This window comes from Ceratina calcarata, unplaced genomic scaffold, assembly GCF_001652005.2.
Source record: "Ceratina calcarata isolate Rehan_Ccalc_2016 unplaced genomic scaffold, ASM165200v1 scaffold554.2, whole genome shotgun sequence".
In the NCBI taxonomy this organism is placed as follows: Eukaryota; Metazoa; Arthropoda; class Insecta; order Hymenoptera; family Apidae; genus Ceratina; species Ceratina calcarata.
In genome coordinates, this window is record NW_017176727.1 from 78,712 (window position 1) to 95,155 (window position 16,444).

The 16,444-nt window shown below is 39.7% G+C and overlaps 2 protein-coding genes across 5 annotated transcripts; one reads left to right on the plus strand and one right to left on the minus strand.

Annotated features, from left to right (window-relative positions):
- Positions 1-734: 734 nt before the first annotated feature.
- Positions 735-4,135, minus strand: crm (cramped chromatin regulator). Its single transcript, XM_018031502.2, has 10 exons — positions 3,946-4,135; positions 3,487-3,879; positions 3,102-3,365; positions 2,835-3,038; positions 2,578-2,768; positions 2,033-2,503; positions 1,666-1,968; positions 1,250-1,576; positions 1,080-1,175; positions 735-1,009 (listed from the first exon to the last, which is right to left on the minus strand). Exons 2-10 carry the CDS (start codon positions 3,689-3,691, stop codon positions 905-907), a joined length of 2,166 nt encoding a protein of 721 aa, XP_017886991.1. The 5' UTR covers positions 3,692-3,879; positions 3,946-4,135; the 3' UTR covers positions 735-904.
- Positions 4,136-4,569: 434 nt separating this feature from the next.
- Positions 4,570-16,222, plus strand: Stim (stromal interaction molecule). Of its 4 annotated transcripts, none has more exons than XM_018031572.2 (11): positions 4,570-5,142; positions 5,812-5,891; positions 5,960-6,079; positions 6,153-6,265; positions 6,341-6,456; positions 6,533-6,702; positions 6,787-6,930; positions 7,002-7,169; positions 7,237-7,501; positions 7,594-7,668; positions 11,811-16,222. In XM_018031572.2, the coding sequence occupies exons 1-11, from the start codon at positions 4,935-4,937 to the stop codon at positions 12,314-12,316; spliced, it is 1,965 nt and encodes a 654-aa protein (XP_017887061.1). In that variant the 5' UTR covers positions 4,570-4,934; the 3' UTR covers positions 12,317-16,222. The 4 variants fall into 4 exon arrangements, with proteins under 4 accessions (XP_017887061.1, XP_017887062.1, XP_017887063.1 ...); XM_018031573.2 differs by lacking the exon at positions 11,811-16,222 and adding an exon at positions 8,638-10,615 and having other exon boundaries at positions 4,573-5,142; positions 5,752-5,891; XM_018031574.2 differs by lacking the exon at positions 11,811-16,222 and adding an exon at positions 7,906-10,615 and having other exon boundaries at positions 4,574-5,142; positions 5,752-5,891.
- The last annotated feature ends 222 nt before the right edge of the window (positions 16,223-16,444 follow it).

A 16,444-nucleotide genomic window follows, 5' to 3' on the forward strand; every position in this document is an offset into this window, starting at 1 on the left:
TGAAAGTGGTATCCCCCCAATTTCTATGTGAAAAAATTATTTTTAACACTTTTTTATTTTTCACGGCTACATTTTGCAAGGGAAAAATTTGAAAAAATTCTCAGACATCTCCAGCTACACTACGAACATGTCAGAATTTTCTCAGATTTTTCGCAAGGCGTTAAGTAAGGAAATACCTCAAAAAACTGATTTTTCGAATTTTCCCGATTACTACCCCTCTGGTTGAGATATAGGGCTAAAAATTGGAGTGAATGTTTCTTTTTTGATATGCTATCGAATGGCGCAAACGGCGCTTCATTCGGCTCAAGAGCATATTTGACCCCCTTATCCAGCTAGGCCCTTCGATTTTTACGAAGGTAGCTAAAATTGTCGATAGTAAACTAGCAGATATTTTTCAAATTACAATTCCGAAGGAAGTTATTCTTTGCTTAATTCGAACACGCACACACATGTATATTCACATACATGAGGTCTTGCCTAAATGATTTCACAAACAAGTGCCGCGTCACTTCGCGGATTAAACAAGGATACCTAATATTACCTATAAACAGGTTCATTTTGCATTCGAGCAACGCTTTCAATAAATCTTTTGATATCAAACATAGTATGAAATATTTATGAAGATCCATGAATGAACGTAACGTCGGGAATTTAAAAACACTGCAACAATTAACTTTGTACTAATTAGTGTAGGAAAAAACGCGAGTGGAAAACAAAAATTTATGTACACAGTATTTAACGTGAACAGCTAATGAAGAACAGTTGTTACTCGTTATTTATTTATTTCAACTGTATCTTCTAAAGTCAATATCAAAGAGATAAATAAGTCAGTTCGAACATCATTGCCAACCAGTATAAAACGACTTAAAATTAATAGAAATTTATACAAAATTAAGCTAGACTTTTATTTTTTATTATCGTCCGACACGAACTGAGAGGCGAGATTCGCGAACTTCGCCATGTAGTCAACGCTGCTCTCTCCCATCAGGCATTGCATTTGTGAGACAACCTGCAATTTGTATTTTTTTTAGATTTTCTTAGACATTAATCGGAACGTTGATTCTCATTATGAAACTTACGTCCGACGGCGGTCTATCTTCTACTATATTGTCTCCGTTCTTCTTTGTAGGAGACTCCAATTGACCTAAGAAACTGCTTAACGAAAAATCCGCTACCTATAATTAATTTAAGTTCGATATCAGCAGAAACGTAAGCGATTATTTCCCACTGTCAGAAATTCGATAATCACCTCACTGTTCAACCATTGATGTTCTCCCTCTTTAAGTATTTGCGTGGCACTCGTTATAATCGAATTCGTAGGCTTCGGGTCTCTAGCCACCTCGAGTTCATCCAAAAAGTTTTTATCCGATGCTTCGTTTATAATTATTGATTGCGATTTATCACTCTGTTCATTGTTGTTCAACAGAACGTCGTTCGCTTTATCTGTCTCTTGAGAGTTGGATGGAACTTCTTCTAAAGAGTTGTTCGTCGCGGACATTAACGGCAATACCCTTTGCACGACGAGACTCTTTCGCCTCACGGTTCTACCTCTCTTGCTAAACCTCGTTTTAAACGTCTACGTTACAAGAAACAAAGTCAATGCATTAAAAGATGTGTTCTCAATTCCTTAAAAAAAAATAGCAAATACAAGAGTTATCAGCGTACATCTATTTGGGTTTTGAAAGTATCCGTGGTTCCGATCGTGTGGTAGGTTTGCGGAATTAATGGTTTCCTGAAGGTAGAGTCCTTCGAAAGTACTCGTGTCGAGATCACAGTTTCATTGCTCCCGGAAGCGTTATCATATACTTTATTTGTATCGTAACTGTGTTTCGCTATCGACAACAGCTTTTGCAACATCAGACACTGATTATTGTCACGCACGCTCGTTGTCGCGGGCTGTCCATTCTGTTGGTTCTGAAGATTCCAGTCCCACCAATATTCCAGTGTGATCTTCGACTCTCGACCGAACTACAAAACTTAGAAAATTAGGGATGACGCATTACCGGCGACTAATAAGGTTTCCCAAATGTACCATCAAAAAGAGATCTCCGACAGTGATGGTGTTTGCCTCGTCGACGTTCCATCCTTCGCGAATCCTCTCGACGGTTTCTCTCCCTGGGAATCTATTGGGCTCCGCGTGTTGCTCCGGACTAGATTTCTCATTACAATTAATAATAGAGGGCTTTTCCGAAACGCTGCTGCCAGGTTCTACTGCATCCACATCCTCAGTGTTATTATCTGTCATAGTACAATTATCTTCTATTCGACTCTTCTTATCGATCTTATTCTTTTTGATTCCTTTCTTCCCAACGCCTAACAACTCCATTCTGGAGCTCTTCAATCCCAGACGTTTCTCGTAGGAGTTTAAACTGACGCTATTACTCGTCAGATATTCACCGAGGTTCACGATTGGAATAGAAATCTTACAACCTTCAGGCGGTGCCACCCGTATAAGTCGAGTATCTTTCATCTCGTTTGTAATAGCATTCTCTACGTTAGGGGACTGAATTCTATGTATAGGATTTTCTCCAGATTATTTTATGAAAATGATAGTTATCTATTTTTGAGTAAGGATACCGTATTATATTTCGCTGGCTTCCATCTTTGCTGCAGAAATATTAGTAAACTAGACAAGCGTCTTTGTACAGGTAGCAACGTGCGTACTCGAGGGTTCATCGCTAACGCTTGTACCTGCCACCACGCTATATTATTACGTGGTCTCAATTCAATCGTTATTCTAGAAGGCAGTTTAATCTCTTCTTGCCAGTCTGTGAAAATATCATTGCTAGAAGTTTAATGATTGGTTTCATAAATTCTCCTTATTAACTACGTACCTTCTAATTGATTTAACTTCCTGAGTGCTCTACATATAGGTGTCTTAATTCTCATAGTCTTTCCTCTGAGCCTGACTTGAGTCGAGCCCCAGTAGACCAATTCGTTTAACTTCAGATGAACCTTTTCATAGATTCTAGGCAATTTTCTCCTGAGCTCGCCAAAATTAATCAAGCCATATAATTCCTGTGAAGTTTTCTTTAAATCTGTAGAATACAAATGTGCAATTAATATAAATGTAGAGTTATAAAGGACTATCCGGTGCTCACCTTCTGAGAACTTTAAATGCTTGGATATTTTTAACCAAGTTCTATAATAAAAGTGCCGTATCTGTTCCCTATTTTTGATCATACTTTCTGGCAGGCCTTTCTTCTTCCCTTGACTCAAGAAATAACTCTGCAAAGCATCGAAGTCTTTCCCATATTCGTTCAGTGCCTTGAAGAAAGTGTTTTTATCTTCCAAAGACCATAGTTCGCAAGATCTCTTCATAGATCTTACTTTCGCTTCCGTGTTACCTTCGTCATCTTTGGTATCTGAATGAAAGTGCATTTTTCAATGATGTGATCAAATCAAATACGCACTTTGGTGACTATGTTTCTCTCATAGATGCCTCTCAATCGTTATGTGTCATTAAAACACTATTAATAAACAAACCTTTCTTTTCCAAATGATTACTATCGCTAACGTCCAATTTCATTTTTTTCGTTCCCCGAACGACACGAGCTTGAGGATTCCTCGAATCCGTGGACACCTTTGTGTCGGAATTACTTTGTGCACTTTGCGTCGGAACGTCATCTCTTTTTATTATCGAATTGGCACCTTGAACTTCACAGTCGTCGTTTTTCCCGTTGCTTTCCATTTGTACGTATTCACGAATAGTTTAAACACCAGTAATGTTGAACGTTTCGACTCCGCGAGCGCACGGAGCCATTGAATTTGTCAGAGTTCACAGGTAACACTTCGACCAACAACATTATCGAACTTACGATTGGAAATATCGAATGTACAGTTTATCAAAGTTCTGTCTCGATGTCATTTCGTAAAATTCTGCAGAAGGTCGTTGAAACATAATTAAATCAGCGAGAAACGAACATAACGGTGATTTATTCATACGCTTGAATACGGTTCCATCCGCATGGCAGTAGACGCTGTCTTCGAAGCTGCAGTCGTCGTTGTTTTAAAAACAAGTTTCATACTAATTTGGATCTCGGTATAAACTGAATGCAATCGGAAAAATTGCGCAATTATGTACATCTAACAATGTTGAATTCCACGAACCCAATAGACACGGTCGTATCGTGCGTTCTTAGAAAACTGTACTATCCATACTATCCTCTTGAGATTGGCTAGTTGGGTTGAAGATACAAATTAAAAATAAGCAACAGATAACAATAACAATTATGAATAAACGCATAATCGTTTAATTATTAATTTTACTAATACGATATTTAAATCAGCGCGAAGCTGGGACAAAGCCGTCGACCAAAATCTGTGAAAATCTGTAGGACAGTTCTATCGCGTGATTTGCGAGGGAACATTTTATAAATGATTTTCGCGCTGCGCTGCAAGCGCTGACTGACGATGACCGCCGTGCAGCAAACCGGCGATCCAATCAACTCGTACGGATGTCACACAGATATCCATGGACTGGACCAATCGAACTTTCATTTTCCGCAGTGCAGGAAAGTGCACCATTGTTTCCGATCTAAATTACCGATTTTGTTGCAGCGTTGTTCGTGGACGGTGGCCTTGACAGGAAAATCCGTCACGGGAGCGAAGTGTACTTAATTAATAAATCAATCGATTCATTTTAAGAAGAGAGATCTCGGACGTTGACCGCCGCCTTGATAAGGCTGATATAACGACGGTGCGCGAGTTCGGTTACGGAGCAGCAGTAATACTATCATAACGGCGACGCGTGTTATGCACTCGTCAAGTCGCATTGCCATCCCGGTTTTGATAACTGTAACCTTGGGTATATCCACCGTTGCGAGCCGACGTCAAAGGTGACAACGGGCCAAGAGTAGTCGGTTTTATTTGACTCGAAGCAGCTGCGCGAGGGTGGCGCGAGGTGTCAGTGACAAGGTGTACCTAACCTTAAGATGCGAGTATCCGTGATTACCAATGTGATCGTACTGTTCGGGCTGCACTTATCCCTTTGGTGTTGCAACACGACAAATGCCAGCGGCGGGGCCCTCGACGGGAGTCCGAATTTCCAGTCTAGCTCCTCCGGAACCGCGCCACCGAAAGTTACACCATTCTCTGGCACGCTCACAGATGGATTGGCACAGGCAGTAGCCCACGAAGCTGGTAAATATATATTTCTATTTATTTATTTCCCAGTACCCTTTGCCTATCGTATCTAGACATCGTTCACGGTTCCGTTTATCCTGTTACCTCATAATCAATCATCTAACATGTCTCATTAATTTTATCTTTAGACTTTCCGTATATGTATACACATAGATAGCTATACACGGCATGCATACGCATGATTGTGCTTGACATTGGTAGTACCGTTTAGTTTGCTGAAGACAAATAGTTGTTCTTGATTGTGGTATCGTTTTGTTTGGGAGATTTGTGAGGTTTCTGATCTAGACAGTTTCGTTTTGATTTCACATGTGTTTGCCGTTTGTTTGCGAAAAGAAACAAATGTGTTTATGATAAACGATTCTCGGTTCTACGAGATAAATTCTATGCCGGATTTAATTATCGAAAGAGTAACATTATAATTGCTCTGTGTCTATTAACAAGATACATCTCTCGTATGATCGTTCTTTTTATATTAATAGTAATCGAGACGATAGCTTCTGACATGTTTAACAGGTCAAGCATAGCCACGAAAGGCACAAGCGTATAACAAACTAAATGTAATCATAAACACATACAATCAAACGTAGGCTGTTTAATTTATTACAGGTTCCGATACTTGTAAAGATGACCTAGCTTGTCTCACACTGGCTTCTCATGATCGACTAGGTTTAGAAGCTATCAAATCACTCCACAGTCAACTAGACGACGATGCCAATGGAAATGTGGACCTCTCAGAGTCGGACGATGTAAGCAACATTTTCCACCCCCGTGTTCCTCGCGCTTGAAGTGACAAAAATTAATATATCGCTTATAGTTTTTACGAGAGGAGTTGCAATACGAAGCTGGGTACGAGAGGAGGCAGAGGGCTTTCCACCACAATGATGATATGCATATTAGCGTTCGAGAACTTTGGGAAGCCTGGCTGAGGTCTGAGGTATTGTCTAAATTGCAATTGTTTATTGAATTGCTTTAAACCGGATGTATGTACAAATCTGATCCTTCGCCAGGTTCATAATTGGACCATCGAGCAGACATCGGAATGGCTAACTTCTAATGTAGAGCTTCCTCAATATGTTCCTACTTTTATACAACATCGTGTGACTGGTGCTACACTTCCAAGGTGAGCCTCTTCTTCCAAATGTTCCACGATCTTTTATAGAGAAATATTTCATTAGATAAATAATTGTATCTATAGGCTGGCTGTGAACAACATGCACTACCTAAGCAATGTGTTGGGAATCAAGGATCCCATCCACAAACAAAAAATTGCCTTAAAAGCTATGGACGTGGTACTTTTTGGCCCGCCAAAAGGTAATTATCGAACAGTTGTTCCTTCGTTAAGTATTTTCCTTAATTCGGTTTAAAGTATTTATTTAATGTCTTGCAGACACTGGACATAGCGTGAAAGATTTGATATTAATTACTTTATTATTCGGGGCGCTTATCGGATGTTGGTATGCGTATCAACAGAAGAAAAATTCACAGAAGCATCTTCATAGGATGATGAAGGACATGGAAAGTTTGCACAAAGCGGAGCTGGCACTCGAAGACTTGCAAGTACGTTATCTCTTGGTTTATTTTCATTCAGTTTTTATCGACGTGTCGCAATTTTCTCAGTATCGAATGTTTCGCAATTTGCAGAAAGAGTTGGAAAGAGCGCGAATGGAACAGGAGAGCGTGACTACGGAGAAACAAAATTTAGAGAAACGTTTACAAGATGAAACCGTGGGGTTGCATGCCTCGTACTCGGATCTCGAAGTCTCTCAATTGAAAGCAGAGATCGAAGTGAGTCTCGCACGTATTCTTATGCATCTGACGTTATTTCCTACGGAGCTAAATCGAGTGTTACTTTATAGATGTTAAAAGTTGAATTGCAACGCGCAGAGGGAGAGCTCGAAGATAGATGCTGGTCACCTCCTCCGGGACTTCAACATTGGTTACAACTGACTCACGAAATTGAGAATAAGGCGTACACGAAAAAAAAGATAGTTGCCGAGAAGCAACTGCAACAAGCGCGAGAAGCAGTAAGTAATACATATTGGATCTACGAACACAGTGAGATTGACTGCACCAATCGGTATTTGTTTCTAGTGCGAGAAATTACGAAAAAAACGATCGAGTTTAGTAGGAGCGTTCGTCTCGACGCATGGAAAGTCGATTGACGAGGTCGACAAAAGTATAGTCGAAGCGAGGACGTCGTTGAACGAAGTCACCATGGAGCTGCAGGAGAGAGTACATCGTTGGAAGCAGATCGAGCTGTTGTGTGGCTTCAACATAATTAACAACAATGGTATAAATTATTTAGAAACCGTTCTGTATAGAGGGACACCCAACGGGCGAGGACTTGGATTTAGAGGTGCTTACAGTTACAGCTTATTTGTTTCACAGTTTTTTACACGTGCAGGATGTAAATCAATGCGAATAATCGTTTTTGTTTTATGATTACAGGCCGACTCAGTAGCCAAGACGACTTAGACGACGAAGCAAGCTCAGTGTACTCGCCTTCATCGTGCGGTGCCGCAGGTAAGCAGGAAACGGACTCCTACGAGCATATAGATTGATAATAACAATGCTCAATATTTGTATATAATATTGTCTTGATATGACGCTCACGGTACCTAAATACTTTCAATTTTTTTTCTTTCTCTCTGTCTCGCGTGATATTGACGCCTTCGAGATCAGTAATTTACTAACTCGTTTGTCTTCCTAGTAGTAGTGATTTGGGTTATCCGTGACATTAATTCTCGTTTTTACTAATAGAAAATTAAGTTATCGCGCGTTTCCTCGGATTTTTAATTCTCGCGAGAGCTTCAGTTCACCTGTTGGTACGTCAAGGAAGATAAAATGATATTGCGAAGAAGAATTCTTCGCGAGGATTCCTCGTTGGAAATTACTATCGGAACACAAACTGATAAAAAGAATCACGCGATGCCTTAAGATTTCTTATTATAAATGTGATTGCATTTGCAAATCATGGACACAAAATGCGTTTAATATTCCTCCGACGATCGCTACCTGTCAGCGATGCGAAGAGCTGATGTCACACATTACGAGTAAAAGGAAAAGCAATTAAGAAGTAAAAATGTTTGTTCTTAAGAGAGCTTCGTACGTCGATGAATAACGCGACGTACAAAAAATAGTATCGTCATGACTTTTTAACAAATTGCTTAGAAGTTATTGATCGTTTGTTTTTACGTTTGTTTAAATTACGTTTTCACATATCATCGTACTTGGTGTAAAGTTGTACCTGTTTTGAAAACCTTGTAATCGTCTCGTATTCGTTTAAGAACTTATTTATCATATTTAATGCTTAATATGTAATTTTTAATGCTTCTCAATTTGAAATTTGTTGAAGTCCGTTCAACTGGAGTGTGTGTACATATATCGATCTTCTTGTACGGTTTTTTAAATGTTTATCTGATTAACAACTTGAGTTGTGTTCCTTTTACACTTCGTGTCTATTTATGTTATATTACTATTATTTGATTCTAGGGGTGGAAGAAACCATGCATAGTGGTTCGAAAAAAGATTAGAATCGGCACTACATAATACATATTTTGTTTATATATATGTGTATATATGCATATTATTTATGTTGTTCAAAAATTAGAAACTCTTTATCTGAACAATTGCATGTCGATATAGCGTACATAAAGAGAATTACTTATTTATTAGGAATGACGAAGTAATGTGTGACATGAACGAAACGTTCGCAATCGAGAGTACATTGTACCGGTGAAATGCTTACGAACGAGACTTAATTAAATCTCTGATACATGACAATGCAATTTAGTATTAGGAAAGTGTGCGGGAAAAGGGAGGATCGCGAATCGAACAAAAACTTCCCTTTTCTCAGTCGGGATTTGTCAAGCCTCTGTTTAAACGGTGACGAGCTCCGTTAACTCATCGTTGACAATTCTAAGAGCAATGTATATCATTAGGATTCAGGATAATTCTATCCGGTTTGCTTCTTCAATTACCTGCTCGTACAAATTATAGATAGAATAAATTGTTAGGATCTACATTTTGGCGGAAGGACATGACATATTTTTGTACTAAATTTTTCACGATGTATCGAACGAGTCTAAAAGGTGAGGACATCTGAAGGATGTGATATTTTTACGATATACACGTACACGGAATAGAAATCCCCTGTTCTTTTATTTTTAAGCGCCTGTGGCGCGAAGATCCGAGCCGTAGAGAAAGCAAAAGAAGTTACTCTTATCTGTATTTTTGTACGTCGCATCGTTCTATTCCCAATGCACTTCTCTTTCTCGCTAGAGACTTGGTAGTTACTCAACAAAAGCAATAACAGTTAATTCGGTCGATCGGCATTGCACCAGGGTCAATTCTTGTTACTACGGCTTCGATCGTTCGTGGGCCGACTCGATGAAAAGCAAGATCGCTTAAATCATTTGTAATAAACCTTATATACTAACTCGCTCCTTCGTATAGCGATAGCAATGTATCGACCAAGTGCCAATCGTGATAATTACCCAGTTATCACATTAATTAATAAGTGCCCCCGATCACTTGTAATTACCACTATACTTATAAATATATGTACACACCGTCGTTTTAATTTTCCTCTAAGATATTAAAAACCAAAGTAGTTTGCGCGACGTCGACCGAAGCGTTTTCTAGTTTCACCGAGAGCGCGTTTCAATTTTGCCAAATCTCAAACCAAAGCGTTGCACAACAGACTCGTATTTATAGTCTGAATTAAATGCGAGCATCCGGTTTCGATCCTAACTCGGCGATCTCGCTGGAAGTGCAATTTTCTTGCCGAGTCCTAATTAGAACATATACACATACGTATATATGTGTATGTGAATAAATATATATATTTTTTTAATCAAAATTACTTATTGCTATTGTATAGAAAGCTGAATATATATACATATATTTGAAATAAAGAGATTGCCTTAACATTTGCGGCGGTAGAACGGTCGAAAATTTTGACCGCAGGTATAGGCCGGGAAGATTTCTGATTCCTGGGTCTATCGAGCGATAAATGATGCCAAGAAGCGAATTCTATTTACTCGAAGATACGCGTCATGGTTAATATTGGAGCCAATTAAAATTAGATGCGACTGTGTATATCCGAGGATCTTACTCGCAAGTGCAACGCACAAGTATGCGATCCACCCGAAATCGGTTTGATTTCACGTGTAGCAATCGAAACGGCTCTCCCCTTATTATAAACTCGCGCGTGTCGCAGAGGCACGCGCGCCACGATAAAACTAGAGGAATTTATACATTGTGACTGTCGCAACGTGTGTTATTTACCCCGTTTCATTGTGTACACGCAGTTTATAGATCGCAGTTAATAAATCAATTGCGAGGGAACCACGGAGCCTTGTCCCGTGTACGATCTAAGCCGCAAACGATTACCGCGAAACACTGATTACTTAATCGAGTACGTAATTTCAATTTGAATAAAACTTATCGAGAGGTTTTTCAATACGAACCGATCTTCTCGGAACTCTATGCTTTTATCAATAATGACTTGCGACTGAATTCAGCCACTTGGCATAATGTCGTATTACCTAAGATTGACAGACGTGAAATTACATACTTGGCATATTGAGTACTATACTGTAATCTAACTGCGAACTTGTTTGTTATCCGCAAACCAACGTTAATTCCTATATGCTTGGACATGTTAACCAGTAGCTTGTAAGTCAGTAAAAGAGAAGGTCTCCACATGTTCTTTAAGTATTCTCAATATCTTGTACAATATCATTACGGAGACATTCGAAACTGATTGTATTGGGTCAATGTAAAACTCCTTGCCTGAAGATGTTATTTCTTTCACATTTTTACAACCAGATAGATTCGCTTTTCAAAGAAGATCGGCCAAATGGTGATCGTCTAAAAATCGGGCAGGAACTTTTACATTGACCTAATATTCACTTGCCAGAAATGTATTAATTAAACTCACGAACGTTGCTGTTAAAATAATCGAGTCTATAGAAATCGTCAAACATTTTTCTCAACGGAACCACGAAAAGCGTATCATTTATTCGAAGCAGTAACTTATAAAGTTGATTTTTGCCATTTTTGTGTAAAACGGGACCAAAAATTGTGGTACGCACAATTTTCTAAGAGTCAGTGCGAGGCGAATCGAAAGAGCCTCTTGAAAACGCGTGAATCGTTAATTTTCATGCATCTCGCTTGTTAAAAAAAAAGAAAGGCAAATTGTTATAGTAAAATTTATAATGTTGACTATAGAATATAAAGGAATACCATTGACCGTGTTGTTTGTTTCTCTTCTTCCTTTCACAAACTGGAATTTGCATGTAACTGTCCTCGTAGCGTTGATTTTTGAGAGACCGATTCTAATCTTAGTGCATGAAAATTACGAAACTGAATTAATTGGCTGATAAATATACTCCCGAGTTATTTTAACGCATCCTCGCTGAAATATCAAAAACTAATAATAAATCAATATCTCCCGAGGTGCGAAAGATAAACTTCCAACATGATCTTCTCTGATATTTCTGAAGTTTTACTATCTCACAATTGATTACATCTTAGAGCGCAATTAGTATCTAATGAAACTTGTGATAAAGAAGATTTAGAAATTTTCAATGATTCGAGCGTAACGTCGACGAAAGCTTTCCAAGAAGATTAAAAGCCACACAAAAATCGTTACTCCACAGGTACGTTGGACAGCTTAACGTGGAAGGAGTCGTCCGTGCCTCCGGACTCGTCGAGCAGCGAGACCGGGAAGGAAACGCCGCCGGAGAGCAACGTGGTTCACTTCACCGTGGGCGACGGTCCCGAGGAGCCCGTCAGGGCTTCCAGCAGAGAGAAATCCGGGATCGTGCGCTCTTACAGCCAGGACACGAACATGCTCCTCGCCGCGGAGGACAAGACTACCTCATCATTCCTGTCGAAGACCTCTTACTCGGAGAACTCGCTGGACTCGTCGGCCCAGCAGCAGAAAATGGTCCCGGCGAGCTCGAACACGACCAACATCGGCCCCACGACGACCAGCACGTCGAGCAGCCACAGGAAGGCGTTGAGGGAACCGCAGCCGTCGACGGTCGACGAGGAGACCCTGTCGACGGACTCGAACTCCACCGCGGACAACGACGAGCTAAAGAGAAGGCGTCGGAAAATTCTGTTCCCCGGTTTCAGGAAGAACAAGGCCAAGGTCACGTGATGAAGCCCGCTAGTCAGCATAGCAGCGTATACATACGATGTAACTGTGTTATAACGTTCTTACTTAACGCTAACTCTCCCGCGGATCCGATTAGTCGTTACATATTACATGGTACATACCGCGACGTGCACTTACAAAAAAAAAATCGACTCGTCTCCGAGAAGCCGAGAAAGGTTGATCGCTTGATATACTGCCTCGGGTATGTAGTAGAAGTGCAGAGACGAATGCACGATCAGAGATGCGCGCGGCCGGGCAGGGACATCCGGTCTTCCTCGTCAGCCCTTCGGTCTGGATCAGGTGTCGGCTTTTACTCGAGTTCGCTGCTATTAGAACCGACCGTGGAATCTTGAAATTCTTCTTTTTTGGGTATTATGAGACTTCCAAGGAAGTAAAAAATGGGCGGAAACGGTACTAGTGCGAATGATACTTACGATTTGTCAGTCAATTCTACGGTACTCCGTTTTCTTATTCAGAGCGATGAAACATTATCCAACGATCGAGGTAGAGTTCAATCCATCCGATTGCGATGGCACCACGTGTATAGTTAGTGTAAATATCTCTCGAATAACTCGCTACGTGTACATTAATGTATTATACGAATATAAATTCGAACGAGGTAGAATCAAATCGGTCTCGCCACTGCCTGACCAGTTATAAACAATAGTAATATCGCGGTGTGGGGGAATGTTAGTTAAGTAAGCAGAAAGATAGACCCGATGGCTGACGATGGGGGAGTTAAATTATTTGAGAATAGTCGATGTTCTGTCCGGCTGCCATGCATAGGATGTTTTTGGTGCTCCGGTGTGTCCCCGGTTTGCTCCGCAACGAGACGGCACCAACCAAGCGACATCCGTTTTTAAATAGCTAGGTTCTTAAACATGTCGAAATTCTGTAGTCACGACAATATTCCGACTCCAGGATGGACGATCGTTTCTCTTCCATTACATTTCGTGGTGCAGCTCTCTTCGTAGTACGAGCGTCTTTCTAACGAAACGTTTTCTCTTACATTATTAACTTTTAGTCATTACTGTCTCTCTCCAGCGAAAGAATCTCAATTTTATATGGTAAAGTTTGCGAGTTAATTATATCTAATGTCTCTCTAAATTGAAGCTGCTCGGTCTTTCCACTTGTTCTTTTTAAGACATTGCTGGTCGAATTAAAATTGTAACAGAGGATATCTCCGGAAACGGTGGTAGAGCGAATTTTACACAGACTGTAGGAACGTAAGTATCTTTTTTTCCTGAAAGTAGTGGAAACACTTTATCCTGTTCGTTCGTATAATATCATTCTCAGAAGCATTATAATAGCCAGTGAATAATTTATAAATCACTGGGAAGGTGTAGTCATCAATCATAAATAAATCACGAACGTCTCTCCTGTTTTTCCATGACAATATTCGGCCTATGTAATCACCGAAAAGGAATATTTTTCTTGAAGCGAAAGCTCTTTTCTACCGTTCCAAGAGACCACGAAGTATTATACAATTTAACGATCGTCCATTCCTTGATTCTTCCGAGACGAGTTCCCAGCGTATAAAATAAAACGGAAAACAAAACGGAATTCTAACACACCACGACTTTTCGTTTCTCTTCTTTCATACTTAGTCGTAGTCGTTAGGTGTAAATCTTTTTCTTTAACCGGAATAAAGTGTCTCGAAATTTGTTGTGACCCCGATGAATCGCATGATAATTCGCACACGGATCATGGCATTTTATCGTCATATTTGTGTTTCAATTTTAATGTCGTTTAATTCTGTCCCAGTTCCTCTTTCTTTTTAACGTCAGCGTCGCGACGTTCGTTATACCTTTTAATTTTTCAGACGACTATAGTCTGTTCAAAGCCTGTTCAGTATCATTACACAGCATCTTGTAAGAATCTCACTTAAATCTGCGTAGTTCAAGGCTCTGATCAGCGTGCAATTAAATACGGAACGAAGAAAATGATCCTGACCGACTAATTGCTTCTAGACAGACTATAGAATTAACTTATTATTTCCGGTTCCCTATCGTACACGCGATTCCTCGTCGCAGGCATTTGAGATGCCGATGGAATGATTTCTTCCTTTCTTACCATATTTTTTTTATATATATACAAACACACACGTATATATAAACGTGAGGAGCAAAGTGCGGCGAGGCTGAAGATCTAGTGATAAGCTTCGAAGCCGAGTCTTATTAAGTGATTGTTTCTCGATGCAATAAGGCAATTGCAATAAATACCATCCTCGCATCGATTACCTTCCAGTGATTCCGTTTCTCCTGCCCTATTGAGAAAGCATCGAAACGGAGATCATTGAGAAAACGCTTATCAGTTTCTTTCCCTGTCCACGCAGATAATTGATCTTCTCTGTCTTTCGCTGTCCGACCTTTTGGGTAACGTGCGTTTACTTTGCCGTGTATTTTAACCCCGGATTTCGTTTACCACTTAGCTGTTATTATTCGTTAGGAAACGCGAGAATCAGAGTTCTCTCTTCACTTTTTTTTCGCATTCCTTTCACCGGCTTATTATTCCAGTTTACACATAGCACGCTCCTTTCCTGATTGGAAAACTGACACATTTATATCTCAGGGCTGATCGATCTTTCTCTCTCCCGATCAAAGTGACGAACAATTCTCGAGCTTGCGCTTGGTCAAAGATCCTTTCTTTTCGAAAGTTTAATACTACTTACTACTTACAAACGTTAAAGGTTTCTGAATCTAATCACTGGAGAGTTGGAGAAGTTTTCACTTACCTAGTGAGAATTACATTTGGAGACCTTGAACTTGAGAAACAACTGTATTATATCGATATAAGAATATCGTAAGAGCAATAGACAAAGGGATCTGACCGTTTGATGGACCAAGCTGGATTAGCATAGATACGTGTGAAATAAGTGAACGATAAAATATAGAGAGGTCTGTATACGATCGAGGCGATTCTAGGCTCAATTAGTAAATATAGAAGAAACGATAGTTATAAAGAGTTCAGACAAACATTTTATCGTTGAGATGTTACGGGGCTTCCGGATTAAACACGACCATGTGAGGAACGCTTTGTTCACTAGTCGTGCGATCCTGCCAATTGTATATTATATTATTGTTGAAATGCTTAATAGAATCGAAACTACAGTTAATCAAAACGGTGGGCGAACGAACTTCAAAATCCGTGTCAATTAATTCATTTCCAGTCTCCCTCAAACGGATTTTTCTATTTGGTTTCTCATGCGAAGAAAAAATTGTTCTCGCTGGTAAGACTGCAAATGTTCGCTAGGCAATAAATCCGTGTTAAACCCTATCATAATATCAGGTACGTTGAAAAAAAGTACCGTCCTAACAAAGTTTTTAAAGAACATCGAGTATAATTTCTATAACTGGAAAATGATTTATGGTAGGACATTGAGTTTGTGAGAATAAACTGTGTCAGCTTCGTCTTACCATTAATTCGTGATCGAGCCATTAATTACCAGTCTTTAAACGATTCTCTCGACGAACTTCGAAATTCCTTGTGATTTTAATCAAAGCATCGAGAAAACACTTTGACGAAGACTGGTACTTAAACGGTCCTGTGAAAAGACCACGCGTAGCGTTTGTTAATTTCTTAGGAAGCAACGTGTTTTGTGATTAGAAGTGACGTTTACAAGGGACAGTTTACAATATTGTGTGCATATCTGTATCACCTTGGTATAGACACCTGACTCCACTATCTGACTAATTTACTAGAGAGAGCGTGAACGAGAAGAATGAAAGAGACAGAATGGGAGAGGAAGAGCAAAGAGAATAGAGTTTAATTTTATGTGTATATGTGCTACCAGCCAAAAGTACGAGACTTAGAATCTTCCTGCGAGTACATCCTACGTTATATTGTAAATAGATATTAAAAACGAAGTATTTGTAGCTGTCTTAGAAAATGAAGAGCATACATTTTAAACCTTTTATCTATTCATTTCGGTGACCAGAACGCCACGTTAAAAATTCTTAATGCCATTTATTTCAGGCAGACATTTTAATCTTCGACAGAACTCCAATTCCTTTATAATTGATACTACGAAGTCTTATGGTTTTAGCTGGTGACACGTACGTGCCAGCGTGGGAAGGCGCCGTTCGAAAGAGTTGAATTTATTTTAGATAAATACCTATTTAAATTATTCCT

What these genes read in the sequence shown, in the direction of transcription:
- Stim (XM_018031571.1), top strand. Translation starts at nt 4,935, where the DNA reads ATGCGAGTATCCGTGATTACCAATGTGATCGTACTGTTCGGGCTGCAC. An exon ending in GGCAGTAGCCCACGAAGCTG is followed by an intron (nt 5,143 to 5,751) that starts GTAAATATATAT and finishes AATTTATTACAG; the next exon opens with GTTCCGATACTTGTAAAGAT. An exon ending in GCGAGGACTTGGATTTAGAG is followed by an intron (nt 7,502 to 7,593) that starts GTGCTTACAGTT and finishes TTATGATTACAG; the next exon opens with GCCGACTCAGTAGCCAAGAC.
- crm (XM_018031502.2), bottom strand. Translation starts at nt 3,691, where the DNA reads ATGGAAAGCAACGGGAAAAACGACGACTGTGAAGTTCAAGGTGCCAAT. An exon ending in GCATTTAAAGTTCTCAGAAG is followed by an intron (nt 3,039 to 3,101) that starts GTGAGCACCGGA and finishes TGTATTCTACAG; the next exon opens with ATTTAAAGAAAACTTCACAG. An exon ending in TCGGAGATCTCTTTTTGATG is followed by an intron (nt 1,969 to 2,032) that starts GTACATTTGGGA and finishes TAAGTTTTGTAG; the next exon opens with TTCGGTCGAGAGTCGAAGAT.